This window comes from Ahaetulla prasina, chromosome 7 (assembly GCF_028640845.1).
Source record: "Ahaetulla prasina isolate Xishuangbanna chromosome 7, ASM2864084v1, whole genome shotgun sequence".
NCBI lineage: Eukaryota > Metazoa > Chordata > Lepidosauria > Squamata > Colubridae > Ahaetulla > Ahaetulla prasina.
Window position 1 is genome coordinate 24,475,988 of NC_080545.1, and position 16,927 is coordinate 24,492,914.

The window sequence follows — 16,927 nt, forward strand, 5'->3', positions numbered from 1 at the left end:
GTGTTGGTCCAAGGACGCTGCCTTGAGGGACGCCACTCTTGACAGGAACAGGATTTGATAAAGCATTGCCAATTTTGACCACTTGTTGTCTGTTAGACAGAAAAGCAGATATCCATTTGTGAAGGGGTCCTGAGATGCCATAGGATTTTAGTTTTAGGAGAAGTTTATCGTGTACTACTGAGTCAAAAGCTTTGCAGAAGTCTATGTAGATTGCATCTATTGTTTTGCCTTGATCAAGATTTGTAGTCCATATGTTTTACAATGGAGTAGTTGTAAGTTACATGATAGCCGAGAAAAGTTCCTAAAACCAGAGATGGGCGGCTCTATACATTGAATTTCAACGGATAAGCTCGCAGAACGCCTCCCCACCCATGCAGTGAAACCCCCAACGCCAAAGCCCGACCACTCTCCGCCCCGAGAGCCAGCGCCCATGCGCCTTTGCTCTGCACCTCGGGAGTTGTAGTTGCCGTTTCTCATCTCCGCCCTCGGCCGTGCAAGGGACAGGAGCAGGAAGCGAGGCCGAACTACAGCTACCAGAATGCACGGCGGCGCACTTCCCTCACAAGCTCCTCCCCCCCACACCTCTCCACCTCCCATATGAATGACTAATACAACGTGTTGTCAGGCTAATCTGCCGCGAGTCCTCCGGAGGACTCGGTTTTCCCTTTGGGGACTTTTTCTTCTTCTTCTCTAAGTTTGGTCCCGGAACCGCTTCGAGTTTCAGCTGGTGGCTCGTCCGCACAAGGTTTCTCCCTGTCGGGGAGCAGCATAGCTTGGAAAGTAAGTAAGGGGCGAGGTAGTTAGTATTTCCTGCTTAATTTTTGCCTGGAGCTGTACGGAGTTGGCCGAGTCTCTCCTGGTGTGTCTACGGCACCGTCGTTGGCTGTGCAATAGGGGATCAATATCGCTTTAATTTTCAGGCACCCCCTTCCCCAATCCCAACCCCCCTCCCCGTCTTCCTTTCTCCAAAATGGCCAAATGCCAAGGGAGGGGAAGAGGTGTGAAATAATTATTATAATTATTATTATTAATCCTGGTGGAAGTTTCTGAGCAAGCGGGGCTTTTTGCTTTATCGTGTATTATTTGGGATGGGATGTCTTGCTTTGTTTGGAGCTTTAAACTTTTTTTTCCCCCCTCTCCTTTCTAGCATCTCCCAACTTATCTAGGTAAAAAGGCTCTTCAGGGTTTTTTTTTTACCCCACGAGGCAGCCTAATTGGAAAGTTGTGCAAAGGAACCCGGCGGTGGCATATGGCGTTGGGGAGTTTTGATCGAATAAAACTTTTCTTTCTTTCTTTTTTGCTTCCAAAGATAGAAAATGACAAATATTATAATGTGTGATGGTGTATAAAAAGGGACCTGACCTGTCTGTTTCTTAGCTCTCCCCAAAGGTGTGTTATTTTGTAGAACCTGGAAAAGCAGTTTTTAGATTTGCTCCCTAATGATAGGTTTGCAGCACACATTTGTAGTTTTGGTCGGTAGAATGATGTGTGTATTCCTTTTGCCCTGGAGTAATAGCTCTTTTAATGGAGAAAGACACCATTCCTCCAGAAATTGAATTGGAGAAAAAAAATCAGTTTTTAAGAGAGCAGTATGCATTTAAATTCATATTGCTACTAGTATGTTCCAAAAAATACAAGATCTCACCCCCTTATTAAAATGATTTTTCCATTTGTAATAACAGGGGATTGTTTGGAATTATTTGGTTAATTGATGCAGTGGCATGATAATATATAAATACTATATCATTTTTAATGTGGCATTTTAATATATGTATATAGTGTATGCATATGTCTGTGTGTGTATGTGTATGTAGGTGTATATATATGTGTGTGTGTGTGTGTATGTATAGATATGTATAGAGAGAGAGACAGACAGACAGACAGACAATGCCCATGGTCTATTTCATGAATGGTATACTAAAAGTAAGATACAGTAGCTTAAAACAATGTTAAATACAGGACTAGATGGCAGTCCTATGTGATCTAGTTCTAGAGTTTGACTTTCCTTTGTTGTGCTCCAAACTTATATACTGCAACCTTTGCTTTCTTTGTGGCTAAATTTATATGCAGTGATTCATAATACAGTATCTAGTATATTGTCCAGTGTAAATTACTGAACATTATTAATAGGTCACCACGTAATTGACTATATTTGGAAAGGGTTGATACATGAAACTCATTTAAATGTTCAGTTAATTAGAAAATGTTGCTATGGGAAGAATATTTTACAGAGATACTTGCTAAACATGTCCTGTAATTGTGAAGTGATTGTAATAGTCACTTACAGTCTGTGAAAGTGGCTGTAATAACCGTTTTTGACTTGTCAGTAGAAGTTACTAAAAGACGGGAAACACATTTATTCCCTCATTGCAGGGATGTGAGTCAACTATAACCACTGGAAATTTACCTGGAAGTATATAGTTCGCAGTTGGCCTGCCTGTTTAAGTAGATTTAAGACTCCAAATTTATAAAAGAGGTATCAACGTCCTTGGCTTAGATTTGGGAGAAAGGGGTGCTTATTTTGTTAGCCTATTACCACCTCCTGGAAATTCATGTATGTTGTATGGAGTATATTGCAATGTTCTTTCTCCAATCTTACGTTCTCCAGATTTGTGAGAACTACAGCTGCCATCTGTCTGACCAGATCTTGGCATTAAGGGGACACGTAATCCCAAATACCTGAACAACACCAAGTTGGGGAAGATTACTTTAACACATGAAATATATATGTTTTTCCCCTCCTGCATTTAAGGAACCAGAATTGACTCTTATGACTAACTATGCATTATCAAAATGAAGTATTTAGTTCCCTCTTGTGCATCTGGTGAGCTTATTACATCTGTATTTTATGAAGTAACAGTTCTTTCCTTAAGTAATTTAAAAGTTAACTTAAAAGTTACTTAAATTGAATTGTAGTCTAACAGGTTTCATGGTGAAACACAGCAGATGATTGCATAAACTGCTGGAAGATGAGCTAGTTTGACAGGGTACAAATTCCAGCATCAATTATTTCTTGGTCCTGGAAGTGAACTTTGGACTGATGACTATTCACTGTCTTGACTTCAGAATGAATGGTGTAGCGATCAAGGATTTTTTTTAATGCTTTGGGATGACTTAATGCTTCAAAAAATTGATTTAAAAGCTGAATGTTCCTGTCAATGAAGTGGAAAGTGCACTGAGATCTTATCCTTTGGCTATATAATAAAATAAAAGAAAGTCAAAGGCTAGTATTTAGCAGCCTATAATAATAAAAGAGTATACCATTATTGCTTTCATTTGATCAAAAATACCAATCTGCTTCTGTTTTATTTGATTTAACTCGATCAATTCCGAAGCAATGTGATTATTTTTGTAGAAAGCTTAGACCAGTGGTAATCAACCTGGTCCGTACCGCCCACTAGTGGGCGTTCCAGCTTTCATGGTGGGCAGTAGGGGCTTTGTCCGATACTGAAGCATTTTCCTTTTTTTTAATTTAATTGACTTTTTAAAAAAAAATTCATAGCATTATTTAAAAACATTTTCATTAGATTTTCATAAAATTCCCCGGTGGGCGGTTAGAAAATTTTACTACTAACAGAGATACAAAAGTGGGCGGTAGGTATAAAAAGGTTGACTACCCCTGGCTTAGACTTAGAGTATCTTTGTCACTTTGAATGGACAGACACTAATCGGCATACATTACAATGAAATTCTGTTGCATACTGCTCTCAAAGAGTCTCCATCTCTGAGAATAGTATACTACTAAGTTTATTTAAAAAATAATTATCTGGAAGAATATTTCACTTCATTTGTTTTGAAAACCCTTGTTTTCAAATAGTCCTCTATTTCAGTGGTTGGTGAAAGAGAGCAAATATAATCTCAAGTATCAAACTGATTTCAAATTGATTGGGAATTTGAGATTTTTATAGAAATATGTTATGCCAATTATTATCACCTTTATCAGTGGGGATCGCATTTATTTACCCATTCATTTGTTGGACGTGTATTTCCTCTTGGAGCTTAAAGCAGTCTGAAAACACAACCTCCCAAAACAACTGTGATTGTCCCAAAGGTGAGTTTCAGTGTCTGAGGGTAAACTTGAATATGTTCCTAAACCAGTGCCTTTACCCTTATACCAGACTGTTTCTTTTTAACATTTGAAAATTTAAAACAAAACAATCCTTTTCTAGATGGATCAATGTGGTAGCTTAGAGAAAGTTATATATCTCATCCATGGTTTGAAAACTTTCAAACTCAACTGAAATATGTTAAAACCAGTGGTGGGTTTCAATTTTTTTTACTACCAGTTCTGTGGGTGTGGCTTGGTGGGAGTGACATGGCTTGGTGGGCGTGGCAGGAGAAGGATACTGCAAAATCCCCACTTCCTCCCAATCAGCTGGAACTTGGGAGGCAGAGAATAGATGGGAGCGTGGCCAGTCAGAATTTTTACTACTGGTTCTTCGAACTACTCAAAATTTCCACTATTGGTTCTCCAGAACTGGTCAAAACCTGCTGAAACCCACCTCTGGTTAAAACTAATCAGCTGTACTGGGCTAGGGCAGAATCTGAAAAAGTAATAACAAATTTGTATAGCTTGTTTTAAAACAAAAAATCAAATGTGAATACATTAAAAATAATTTTAAGTAGATTCAGATATTTCTCTGGAGATTTTCGCTGGTTTCATATACTCAAAAAAAGGGTGATACACTTGGTCAGACATTAAAATTATAACTAAGTAAAATGAATGAGAAGTATTCTGCTTATGGTTGAAAATGTCAGTAACAAATAAGAAAAGTTGTTGACAAAGAAATACTGGGAGATAATTAACAATTGGAAAGAGTCCTATTTCATAAAGAGCAAACATATGGTAACTGTAGCATGGATGTTTTATGCAAAGAGAAACGGTGCTAAAGCCAAACTTGCAGATAGACAGATCATGTGGGATTGTGGTGTTAAAATAAAAATAACATATTGTATTAGAATGGCAAATATGCAAATGGTAGGATGAACTCCTGGAAATTGATCAAGTTTAACTGACTTTTGCAGTAGTTTTCTGCTTTTTAGGAGTGTGATGTAATGATTCATAAAAATTGTTTGATTGAATTTTTTTATTGAAGAGGCATGAGTTAAGTTTGATTTTATTACATAGTTTATTCAGAACTACGTACAGTTAGGGAGTTAAGAATATATTTATAAATAGACAGAAGAACAGATTGCGACTTTCAAAGATGTCCAGCCTTAGAAAGCCAGTGGTGGATGACCAAGTATTGACTGATTCTCTATAGCTGCAACGGAGTGCAGTTGAAGGTCACAGTACAGGTAGTCCTCTACTTACAACGGTTTATTTAGTGACTGTTCAAAATTACAACGGCACTAAAAAATTGATTTATGACAATTTTTCAAACTTGCAATCTTTATAGCATCCCTGTGATCATGTGATCAAAATTCAGATGCTTGGCAACTAGTTCATAGTTATGACCGTTATTGTGTCCTAATTTTTTTTTTGCTGAAAGGTTGCAAAATGATGATCACCTTTTGCAACTTTTTGGCAAGCAAAAAAAATAAAAAATGGGAAAAACTATGTTATTAACTTACCAACTGCAATGATTCACTTAACTGTAGCAAGAAAGATCGTAAAATGGAGGCAAAACTCACTTAACTCTCAATAACAGAAATTTTGGGCTCAGTTGTGGTAGTAAGTTGAGGACTTACCTGTATAAATGTGAATCATTTAGCTAAAATTATACTTCAGCCTGTCAGATTTGTAACCCACGGTTAATAACTTAACTTCTTCCATCAAATACTTATTAAATTCTACTTTTTGGTTCCATAAAGGCCAAATAAATAAAAGAGGGAGGGGGGAGCAAATATGAACCAAGTGGAATTCAGAGAGCTGAAATTAGTCAAATCTGTAATGAAAATTTAGGCTTCTTCCTTAGCAGGGTCCTAGTTACACTTAACTCACATTTGCAAATTATGGTTTGTAATTTATTGTTTACAATTTAAGGATTATTGGGTTTCTTCGTACAGATTTGTTTAGTAAGTTCCGGGACATTAGAAATTAACATTTGGAACAGAGCAGATCTAAAAATAGTATTATTCATAATGTTGCGTCTTTCAGCAAAGGGGTATTCAATAACATTTCTGATTTAAGTATGAGTATAAATGTTAACTCAGTAATTAAATGAGAAAATTAAATGTGTATCTCTAAGAAGAAGAGCTGTGTCTGTTTCTTCTATATTGTTAATTTCTACTCTAAGGCACCATCTTACAAATGAGTTTGGACGTTTGATGTGCTATCAGTGATATTTTTAAAATTTGTTGTGTGCAATTAGTGCTAGAGGTAAATATGATACTTTTTTTAATCTTGGAAAAGGTTTCTTCGTGATGCAACTTTCATACACCATCTTTAAGGTATAATTATCCTTGAAGGATACATTTTTATCCATGTTCTAAACTCCATTCTAATGACTTTACATTGCAGCTATCTGTAATTCAATCAGATTCACACTTTTTGGCCCATATGCCAAAAAAAACCAAAATAGAAGGAGTGTGTACAACTTTAGTGTTTGCTAGGCTAACTATCCTCAACTCCCAATGCACTGTTAAGTCACCCAAACAAAAGAGCTGGAAGTAGCATTGTATTGAATACAATGGGAGTTGAAATCGTGGATTTGCTGTCATAGTCTATATCCATTCTTTTTCTTCCATTCATGAATGCTACTCCCCCCTGATGGTAATGATAATATAGGTGGCCCTTTTTTATAACCACAACTGAGACCAGAATCTTGGACATTGAGCAAAGTGATTAAACAAGATGCCCACATGACTGCTTTGTTCAATGATTGCAAACCCAGCACTCCAGGTTATACTTGTTAAGTGATCTCATAGCTCATTAAGTGGACAGAATCCCAGGTAAGGAGACTCTGGGGGAAGGAAAACCCTGGGAGTTTCAAATCAGGAGCTACAAATCCTCCCTGCCAAAACCCAGGCAGAATTTCTCAGTGGAGAGTGAAGAGACACTCATGTGCAGCCTTTACTGAGTTTCCAAGGGTATCTCTCACTCCTCTGACCACCTTGTGCTCCTTACCTTGCTCCTTTCTATTCAGGGGCTTCCCTGCTGAAATCCAAACAGGATTTTCAGCCCCTGAGCCAAGAGAAATGTGTGCATGCCCTCCCCTACATGGCTGAGATACCCTGTGCTCTTTACCTTAATGTGCTGCCTTTCTGCTTGGATTTAGGCTCCCTCTCATTTCTGGGAGCTGGCTGAAAGAACTGCCTGCCGAAGGATTTCAGCTTTGGCAGGATACTGGAGTTTAAGCAGACAATTATGATTAGCCCTGATTAGTGTCTTGAGCTGGTACTTTTTGATTGGATACTTTAAACTTTGTCAATACAGTGTCCTGAGAGCTTCTCTTTTCTCTTCCGTAGGTCTTATTTGATTGGTAAGAATAAGGGACGTTCCGGCGATGGAGGGGGATCAACAGCAAGAGGTAAATTTGTAAATTACAATATGGTATGTAGGTGGGAGAAGTACTTCTGGTATATTTAGCAGTTGTTTGCAGTGTGCAAGCAGAAGATGAAAGCTAACCTGATAAGCTCCAGATGTGTTGAACTTAAACTTTCATAGCTCCCAGCAGGCAGAGTCAAAGGCGCTAAATTGGGGAAGGCTAGGTTGGATAGATTGACTGATCTAAAGATAAGGTTTTCCATCTGCTAGGCCTTGAAAATTGGTATCAGAGGCTACGCTCTTGTGTATACTTGCCCTGCAGGGCACTATAAATTAACAAAGTACCCACTGTGACAGTGAAATCCCCAATAGATCTTCCTTCCACCCGGAGAGCTATAGCATTATATACTGCCACTCTGGTTTTGTTTTTTGTTTTTTATTAAGCCTTGAGCATTCATTTGAATAAAAAGATGGGTATAAATCTTATTTTTTTTTAACAGAACTCCCTTAATACAGCTTACTTTATTTATCATTGACTTGCCTTAAAAAAATAGGATTATATCGAAAGAGGAGAAGAGGAAGGAAGAGGGGTAGAAGAGGGAGAAGGAAGGTGGAGGGTGGAGGGAGGAGAGGATGTAGATAAGAGAAGGAGAGGAAGGTTTGGAAAGTAAAAGAAGGTAGAAGAGGGAAGAGTGTTAAAAAGGGGGGTGGTGACTGGGCAGGCCCGACTAATTGTATATAACTGTACATTGAATGAGTTGTTCGACATGATCGTAAAAATAAAACTTTTTTATGGAAAAAAGAAAAAAAATAGGATTATATCTTGCCTGTTGTTTCAAATGGCGAGGGCAGGGTGTGTTTGATTTCCATCGAACGAATCTTTTGGTGGCAAATAGCCCTAAATGTATTTACATGGAAGGTTGAGAACCATCCCTTTAAAGCCATTCATCTCTAAAAGGAAGAAAACTCACCTGCCTCCATTGCTATATGCTCAGTACATTTATGGCTAACTGTTAATTAATTAATTAATTAATAAGACACATCTATTTATCTGCGCAGGACTGGACTAGAATTTTAAATTTTTAAATGTTTAAATTTTAAATCTGGTTTTAAATGGGGTTTTATTAGTTATATCTCTATTTTAAATATTCAGCCTATGTAATAAGTTTTTTAAATTAATGTTTTATCCTGTATATATATATATATATATGTTTTTTAAGTGGCTGTAAACCGCCCTGAGTCCCTAGGGAGATAGGGCAGTATAAAAGTGTGAATAATAAATAAATAAATAAATAAATAAATAAATAAATATGTTACAGTATTGTTGTTTCAGATACCGTGTTTCTCCAAAAATAGGACCCTGTCTTTTTTTTTTTTTTTAATCTTGAAATAAGTGCTTGGCCTTATTGCCATGTGCTCAAAAGTCCAATTGGGCTTATTATCAGGGGATGTCTTATTTGGGGGAAACAGGGTAGGTACTGTACAGGTAGTCCTCAACTTACAACTAGTCACGTACAACTGTTCAAATTTTCAGTTAACCTCCTCAGAGGGATGTATGACTTATTTTCAAAGATCCAATGGCTGTTCCTTCCCCCCCCCCACATTTATGGCGCTTGGCAATCAGCTAATATTTATAGCCATTGACAGAGTCCCGTTGGCCATATGACCACGATTTACGGCATTTTTTCGCCAGATATTAGCATTTACTTCTAGTTTCTGGCAAAAAATACCCACTGTACACAATGGGTTCACCTAACAACCACTGCGTTCATTTAACAACCAAATCAGGCACAATCACATGGTGATCCCTTAATAATCACCACAACCGTAATTCTTGGTCAGTTCATTGTGACTTGTAAGTTCGTTGTAAACTATCCGTATACTGTACGCTTGGAATTACCTGGCTTTTTCAATTACAGCCTGTTTCCAAGCAGTGAAATAATTGAAGTTGTAAGTTGACTTATTTCTTAACCTAAAACCAATACCAATAGTGAATGAATTTGATATAAACTGGAATGTAAAAAATAATTTTAAAAAAATTCATTCTGCATTCGTTATTTTTATTCCATGCAGACTGCTGCCGAACCAGAACCATTACCTAATGCAGAAGGCGATGGGCCAGAAGATGCTTCAGACATTGCATCAAATATTTGTATGTTTTATCCTGTTGGAAAGCCAGTTTGCTTCATGGTTTTCTTTCAAAGCCATTTTTATTAGAGTTAGGGCTTCTCAGAGAAAGTTAAGTCTTGTTTACAACTGCTGTAGCCTAAAGAGTCAGAGTTTGATGTGTTAGAATGGGGCTGTGAAACTCGCGGCCCATGGGCCACATGCATCACATGCTGGCCACGCTCGGTTTAGCAAAAGAGGGGAAAGTCCCGATATGTCATGTGACGACGACGTGAGTTTGATACCTCTCAGTTAGAAACACTTCTAGTTTTCAACCTACACATGTATCAGAACTGATGGCATATTAGACAAGGTAGAATGAACCACATTTTGTTCTTGTAAAGCTATGTGTGCACAACATATTACTGATACATTTTTATAACTTCCATTGGTTAAAAAAAATGAACCTGTTATTGCAGGATTGGCTGAGACCTTTATAATTTATTATTTGCTTAAAATTCCATATTTTTCAGACTATAAGACGCATCTAGCTTTTGGGGAGGAAGACAAGAAAAAAAATCTGCCTCTGCCTCCAGGCATCCATCCAGTATTCATTTGGCCTGTTTGCCGCCGCCCATTTGGTGCAGGCCATTCGCCGTGGCTCGTTCCATGCTACCGCAGCCCATTTGGCGTGGCCCATTTGCCGCTGCCTGTTTGGCACGGCCCATTCACCACCACAGCCCATTCTAGAACAGCTGATTGACACCTCACCAACACACACACACCCCCGCAATATTTGCTGTATAAGACACACAGACTTTCCACTCCTTTTGTGGGGGGGAAAGTACATCTTATACCCCGAAAAATATGGTAATTTAAAGGCAGAGCCACTTAGAATAATGTCTTAGCAGGAAGCTACTAGAAAAATAGGATTTAATAGATAGTGATTCCCATTAATTTTGTTTTGTCCTTCGAACTGTTGCTTTTGGTAATCTGGCTTTTTAATCTACCATATTTTGAGGAAATAGAATATTTGTATCTAAAAAAAACCCTAAATGAAATAATGTTTCATCAACAATGAATTCTTAAACTGGTTGGTCTAGTATAGTAATGACTGTAAGGGTTAATTCCAAAATTGTGTTAGAGTTGTGATGGAGCACTGGTGGTTTAAGAGCCAGGTAGCTCAGAGGATGACAGGTTGGCAATTATTTGCAAAGTTTTGGCATTTACAGGAAAGCTAATGTAAATAGGACTTTTATAGTTATAATGTCCTCCTGAACAGAGATCTTATAATACAGACAACTCTGGTATTCTGCTTTCTGATTTAATGGCTAGAGTAAAACAAGTTAATTCTCGTGGGCAGGCTGCTTAGCTTGTGACGATATTTAAATTGTAAGTGTTCTATGAAAAACTGCCTGTGCAAACAACAACTCTCTCCAATTCAGTGATTTGGAATAGAGAGTGACAAATGTGAATCATCTTGTCTTGGTTTGACTTTATTGTTGACATGCAACAAAATTGGATTGTATAGAACCATATTACATTTGTGAACTGTTTATGCCTTCAAAGAATCAGCTGGAATCCCTTAACACAGCTTTTTTTTTTTTTTTTGATGGCATTGAAGCAACAGTTGAGGATGCTAAGGCTTTTGCAAACAAAAGAGTCAAAATGGCGCACAAAAAGAGTGAATGGTGGAAGATTTTAGGTATACATGCTGAAGCCTTCCTGTTTTTGTCCCCACAGTTCACAACCCAAAATGGAGGTTAATCTAGTAAAAGTACTCTAGTAAACTTAGTCTAGTCTAGTCACTTCCATTGCATAGATGGTAGGATTTTGAAGGGTAGCTAATGAATAATGAATGTCACTGTTTTCACACACAAAGCTGATGCAGATGCCTTAAAGATACTTCTGGAGATGAAGATGAAGAAGAGACAAAAGAAGCCCAGCCTTCCAAGCACCGTGACGGAATTTGCAACGGAAGAGGGCTCCAAAGTTTATGTCGTTGGCACGGCCCACTTCAGCGATAGCAGCAAAAAAGATGTAGTAAAGGTAATTATTGATATTTGAAGTGGTTTTTTAAAAAAAATAAAAATAAAAATACCGGTAGATAGTCTTCTATGAAATCTTGCATATTTTTGTAAAATACAAGAAAAGGAATTCCTTTATGGTTGAAGAGAATTTACAGGAGATGTAAGAGGATCTCTTTGTGGCTTTAATGCAACTTTAAAGCTTTAAAGGAAGAATGGAGTGTGTGAAAACCATTTTAGGACAAAATTCCTGATGTGAAAAAAATAGAATTCCTTTCTTAACATAAAAAGAAAGGTTGTCTTTTACCTCTTTTGTTGACTTCTATAAGAATTCTAGAAAAACTTAGTATTTAAAAAAAGTTCTTTTTTTAAAAAAAAGATAATTTAAGTCATTTTAATAACCTAGTTGCATTTAGCTATTCTAAACTTGTAAAGTTTTCAAAACAGAACCCAAACATTTATTATACTTTACTGCGTTTTTAAAGAGGTCTCTGATGAGGCTATTTGGCACTCTAGTATAGAAGGTTGCAGGTTGGTTCTTTTTAATTTTGTCTGTAGGTTTGAGCCTGAATCCATCTCTTGCAGACAATACAGGAGGTACAGCCTGATGTGGTTGTGGTCGAGCTGTGCCAGTATAGAGTTTCTATGTTAAAAATGGATGAAAGAACTTTGCTAAAGGAAGCCAAAGAAATCAACCTGGAGAAGCTTCAGCAAGCTATAAAGCAGGTAGGTATTCCTCGGTGATAAAGTCCACTTGTTTTGGGTGTGTGAGATACTTCATCACAAAGAGATTCAAATTGTAACTTTTCTACTTCTGTAATCAGCTGCGACTGAGGCTGATGTTGAGTGTATTATGCGACATCAGCGTTTTTCCAGAGGTGTCTTTTAAAATAAGTATGCACAGCATTAGAGCACAGCTGTGAATACAAGCCTAAACTTGTGTATGTTTAAATTTTCCAACTTTTTCTGAAATTCCTTCAGAAAAGGATTGTTTTTGAGGTTCCATTGCTTTTTCACACTCCGAGTCAAAGCCATTTCTTTTATGTAAGTCAGGGCTATCCAACCTTGGCAACTTTTAAGACTTCTGGATTTCAACTCCCATAATCAGGGAGTTGAAGTCCACAGATCTTAAAGTTGCCAAGGTTGGGTACCCCTGACCTAGCTGTTTCTAACCGTAAGTCTGGGATTAACCCAAGAGCTATCATCTAACGATCACTTCTTGTTCACCGCTTTTTAGAAGGTGTATGGAGGTGAATTGCAGTGTTGTGTGAAGGGCTAATGTGATTTGGTCCCTTTTCCTCTGTTCAGCCACGCTCTGGACATTGCGTCCGTTTTTATTGTTTAAAGTTGAAGTGAGCTGTTGCATGTAGGTTGGAAGTAAAACAAGGAACAGAGAGAAGAGGAAAGACCAGTTTCTAATGGTGGAGAAGGAAATGCTCTCCGGAGTATGCAGGGGTACGTATAAACAAGGCTCCTCCAGAATTGCTCAGCAGCCATTTGATCCTGGGAGAAAAATGCTGCTGCTTTAAAGGAGTTGCACACAGAAGCTATGCTTGTACCCTCAAACCCTCTGAAGCACCTTTGACTCTTAACAGTTCACATAGCCTTAAAATACATAACATAAGTAGCAATAGCACTTAGACTTGTAAAGCACTTCACAGTGCTTTACAGCCCTCTCTAAGTGGTTTACATAGTTAGCATATTGCCCCCAACAATCTGGGTCCACATTTTACTGACCTCAGAAGGATGGAAGGCTGAGTCAACCTTGAGCCTGGTGAGATTTGAACTGCCAAATTGCAGTCAGTCAGCAGAAGTAGTCTCCAGTACTGCATTCTAACCACTGCGCCACCATGGCTCAAAATAATTTGAGGGAGAAAGCCCCAAATGCAATTCTAGAAGATTTTAAAAAATGAAAATTTCAGTTGTGTCAAATCTTTTTGGCAGGACAATCTAATAAATCAACATTTTGAAATGGGATTATTTGGTGAAACAATGTGCAGATAGAGAACCAAGACATGTAATAAGTTTTCGATATCCTTGGCAGACTGGACTTCACATTCTGAACATTTCTATTTGTTCCTTATTGAGTATGGGCAGAGAATGGGTGATCAAGTAACCTGTGACTCACCCTAAAGAAATAGTTTCTGTTTCCTGTTACATGTTGCAAATATTGCAACATGTAGAAGTTACAACAATGCCTACAACATGATGTACCTAAAGCCGAATGATTTTCTAATCCAACAAAAGCTGTCTATACCAGGGGTATCCAACCGTGGCAACTTTAAGACTTGTGGACTTCAACTCCCAGAGTTCAATTTCCTTAGCCAGCCAAATTCTGGGAGTTGAAGTCCACAAATCTTAAAGTTGCCAAGGTTGGAGACCCCTGTTCTAATCTACATTTGGAAACAAAAAAATGTAATCCTTTTTTTCTTTTTTGGGAGCCGGGTAGAGTTTTTCTGTCAATAAAGAACTCTAGTTAAAAAATAACCTGATAAAATATATAACAATGAAATGATTTTAGGGGAAACTGTTTGACGTGTTAGTATGGTCTACAGTGCTGTTCTCTGAATATTTTAGTTCATACAAACTGGCAATGTAGAACTTTGTTCAGTCTTTGTGTATGTATACTAACATGCAGCAATGGGAGGTGCAGTGGTTTGGTGATTTAATGACTCTACAGGTGGTCTCAGTTCTGGCATTTCAAGCCCTAGCACTGCGTGGCAGGGTAAGCTCCTGTCACTTGCTTCAGTGTCTGTTCACCTAACAATTTGAAAGCATTTCCTATACAAGTAGATAGATAAGTACCACTTCGGTGGGGAGACGAATTGGTGCTCTGTGCAGTCAGTCGGATGACAGGTCTGAACCTTCCAATTTACAGTGCCCGTTTGTGAGGCAGCTCCGGAAAGGGAGGGGGCCTTGGGTGACACTGCAGGAAGGGCTACTCATCTTTCTCTCTGGTGTGAAGCCAGCTTGCTCTCCTGTGGAGCACCTTGGGAAGTGCAGAAGCGTGTCCTACAACAGGGCTGGTATCTTGGCAAGCCAAACTACTACTCTGCAATTGCATTGTGATCATCTGTGGCACGTGTGCCAGAAGTGGCACGCAGAGCCATCTCTCTGGGCACGTGAGCCATCACCCATTGCTCTTCCAGGTTCCCGCACGCCAGCCAGGTAGTCTTCATGGAAGAGCAGCCGCCTGGTGCGCATGCATGCGCCAGGAAGATGATCTGGTTTCTGACATGCGCATGCACACTGGCCACCTGGTCTTTCGGTTTCTGGCACACCTGTGCACATGAAGACTAGCTTGCTGGGGCACATGCAAATGCCAGAAACTGGAAGATCATCTTCCCAGTGCATGCATGCGCACCGGGAGGCTGCTTTTCCGGTTTCTGGCATGCACACACGGTGCAGAAAAGATTCACCAACACTGCCATATGCTAATAACAATAACAACAACAACAACTTGAACTGTTACATTTTTATCAGTCCCAGATTGTGAATCGAATTGAAGACAACAACAGCAATACAATAACAACAACAGCAACACGCATCAATGACATTTAGAAATTCTGTCTACCGTTATTAGCAAAGGAGCAGAATGCTACGTAATTGTTGTTAAAGTAGAAAATCAGCAATTTTAAAAAATGAACGAACCTTTTTTGTTTTAAGTAGCAAGAAAATAAGGTGGATGTTGTGTTGGACCATTCAATTGCTGATTTATTTAGGGAATTATTTTTACTGTGCCCTGACAAGAAGGTTGAAACAATAAACATTGTTATGCTAGAACGAGTTAGATAATTTTAGTAATATTTTCTTCCGTTTTGATTTCTCTAACATGACTAAAGAATTTTAGTAACCTTTAGATTATAGCTATATAATTATCATTAGTCTGAATCAGTGAAGGTTGCAGGCCTCTTCACTGAATGTTATGGATCATGTACAGGAGGACTTGTACAGGACTTGTACAGCAGAGCTGGCTGGGGGATTCTGGGAGTTGAAGTCCGCCAGGCTTAAAGTTGCCAAGGTTGGAGACCCCTGCGTTAGAGTGATGTGCCAGTTGAGGTTTTCTTATATTGTGAAGCTTTGTTCATAGTTATTCATGATCTCGTTAGCTCTTGTATTGACTACTGCAATGTGTTCTACATGGGGAAGCTTCACAGGAAGTGAAGGATGTTGGATATTTGACACATTGTAAGACAATTGCTTTCTGAACTGCAATGGTTACCAGTGTGTTTCCAGATGCAATTTAGAGTACTGTTATCTATATATTATCAACATTCTCATTGTTATAACTTTTAACTCAGAGGTGAGTTTCAGCAGGTTCTGACCAGTTCTGGAGAACAGGTAGCAAAAATTTTGAGTTGTTCGGAGAACTGGTAGTAAAAATTCTGACTGGCCCCATCTATTCTCTGCCTCCCTAGTCCCAGCTGATTGGGAGGAAATGGGGATTTTGCAATAAACTTCCCCTGCCATGCCAACCAAGCTATGCCACACCCACCAAGCCACACCCACAGAACTGGTAGTTAAAAAATTTGAAACCCACCACTGCTTTAACTGGGTAAAATGATACGTCATAGGGCAACAACTTTTTAATCAAGATACCTCAAACGGGCTAATTTCTAGAATGTGTCCAAAATCCATGACTCGGGACTTCCAAGGAAATGAAATTTGGGGAAATTGTTTCAGTACTACAGGCTGATGCTGCACTGTTGCTGCGGTCATAATCTTCAGTTTCAATGTTTGGTGACAGTTACTCAGCCTGTCTCTCAACCCCTGCCTGCTGTGAAGGGGAAGGGAAGGGGAAGGAAGGAAGGTTTCTGCCTGAGTTCCACAAGCAAAGTCAATGGGGAAGCTGGCGAGAAGTTAGAAGTTGCTACTGCCCCCACTGCTTTTCCCCCCACTCATGGTCGTTCTTTTTAGCTGAAGAAATTATGACCTCACATGGCGTGGATAGTCTAGACACTTTGAAAGCCCTCATGGCTTGGGGCCATGTTACCTTAGGGACTGTCTCTTCCTGGTTGTTCCTACCTGTCCAATTTAGTCAGGTAGGTTGGGCATGTTACAGGTCCTGTTAGCAAAGGAATGTCAGGTAGTAAGAACCTGGAGACTTGCGTTCTCTGCCATAGCCCCTCTCCTCTGGAATATTCTCCCTTCAGATATCAGGACGACCCCGATCCTGCTGGCCTTTTGCAAGACTTGAATATTTGGTTGCCTAGGCCCGTGATGGTGAACCTATGGCACGCGTGCCACAGGTGGCACGCAGAGCCCTCTCTGCGGGCACGTGAGCCGTCACCCCAGCTCAACTTCACCACACATGCATGCGCGCCTCCCGCCGGCCAGCTGGTTTTCGGGTTTCTGCCGTGCATGC

At 39.1% G+C, this 16,927-nt stretch overlaps 1 protein-coding gene across 3 annotated transcripts in view; it reads left to right on the forward strand.

The window, feature by feature from the left end:
• The first annotated feature begins 617 nt into the window (after positions 1–617).
• The window catches only part of TRABD (TraB domain containing), a 34,126-nt gene continuing 17,816 nt past the window's right edge, over positions 618–16,927 (forward strand). For 2 of the 3 annotated variants that reach the window (XM_058190875.1, XM_058190878.1), the window contains exons 1-5: positions 618–780; positions 7,411–7,472; positions 9,503–9,581; positions 11,418–11,584; positions 12,148–12,288. In XM_058190875.1, the coding sequence (XP_058046858.1) occupies positions 7,449–7,472; positions 9,503–9,581; positions 11,418–11,584; positions 12,148–12,288 (411 nt within the window). In that variant the 5' untranslated portion in view covers positions 618–780; positions 7,411–7,448. The remainder of the gene's footprint in view (positions 781–7,410; positions 7,473–9,502; positions 9,582–11,417; positions 11,585–12,147; positions 12,289–16,927) is intronic. The other variant, XM_058190877.1, reaches the window with a different exon arrangement.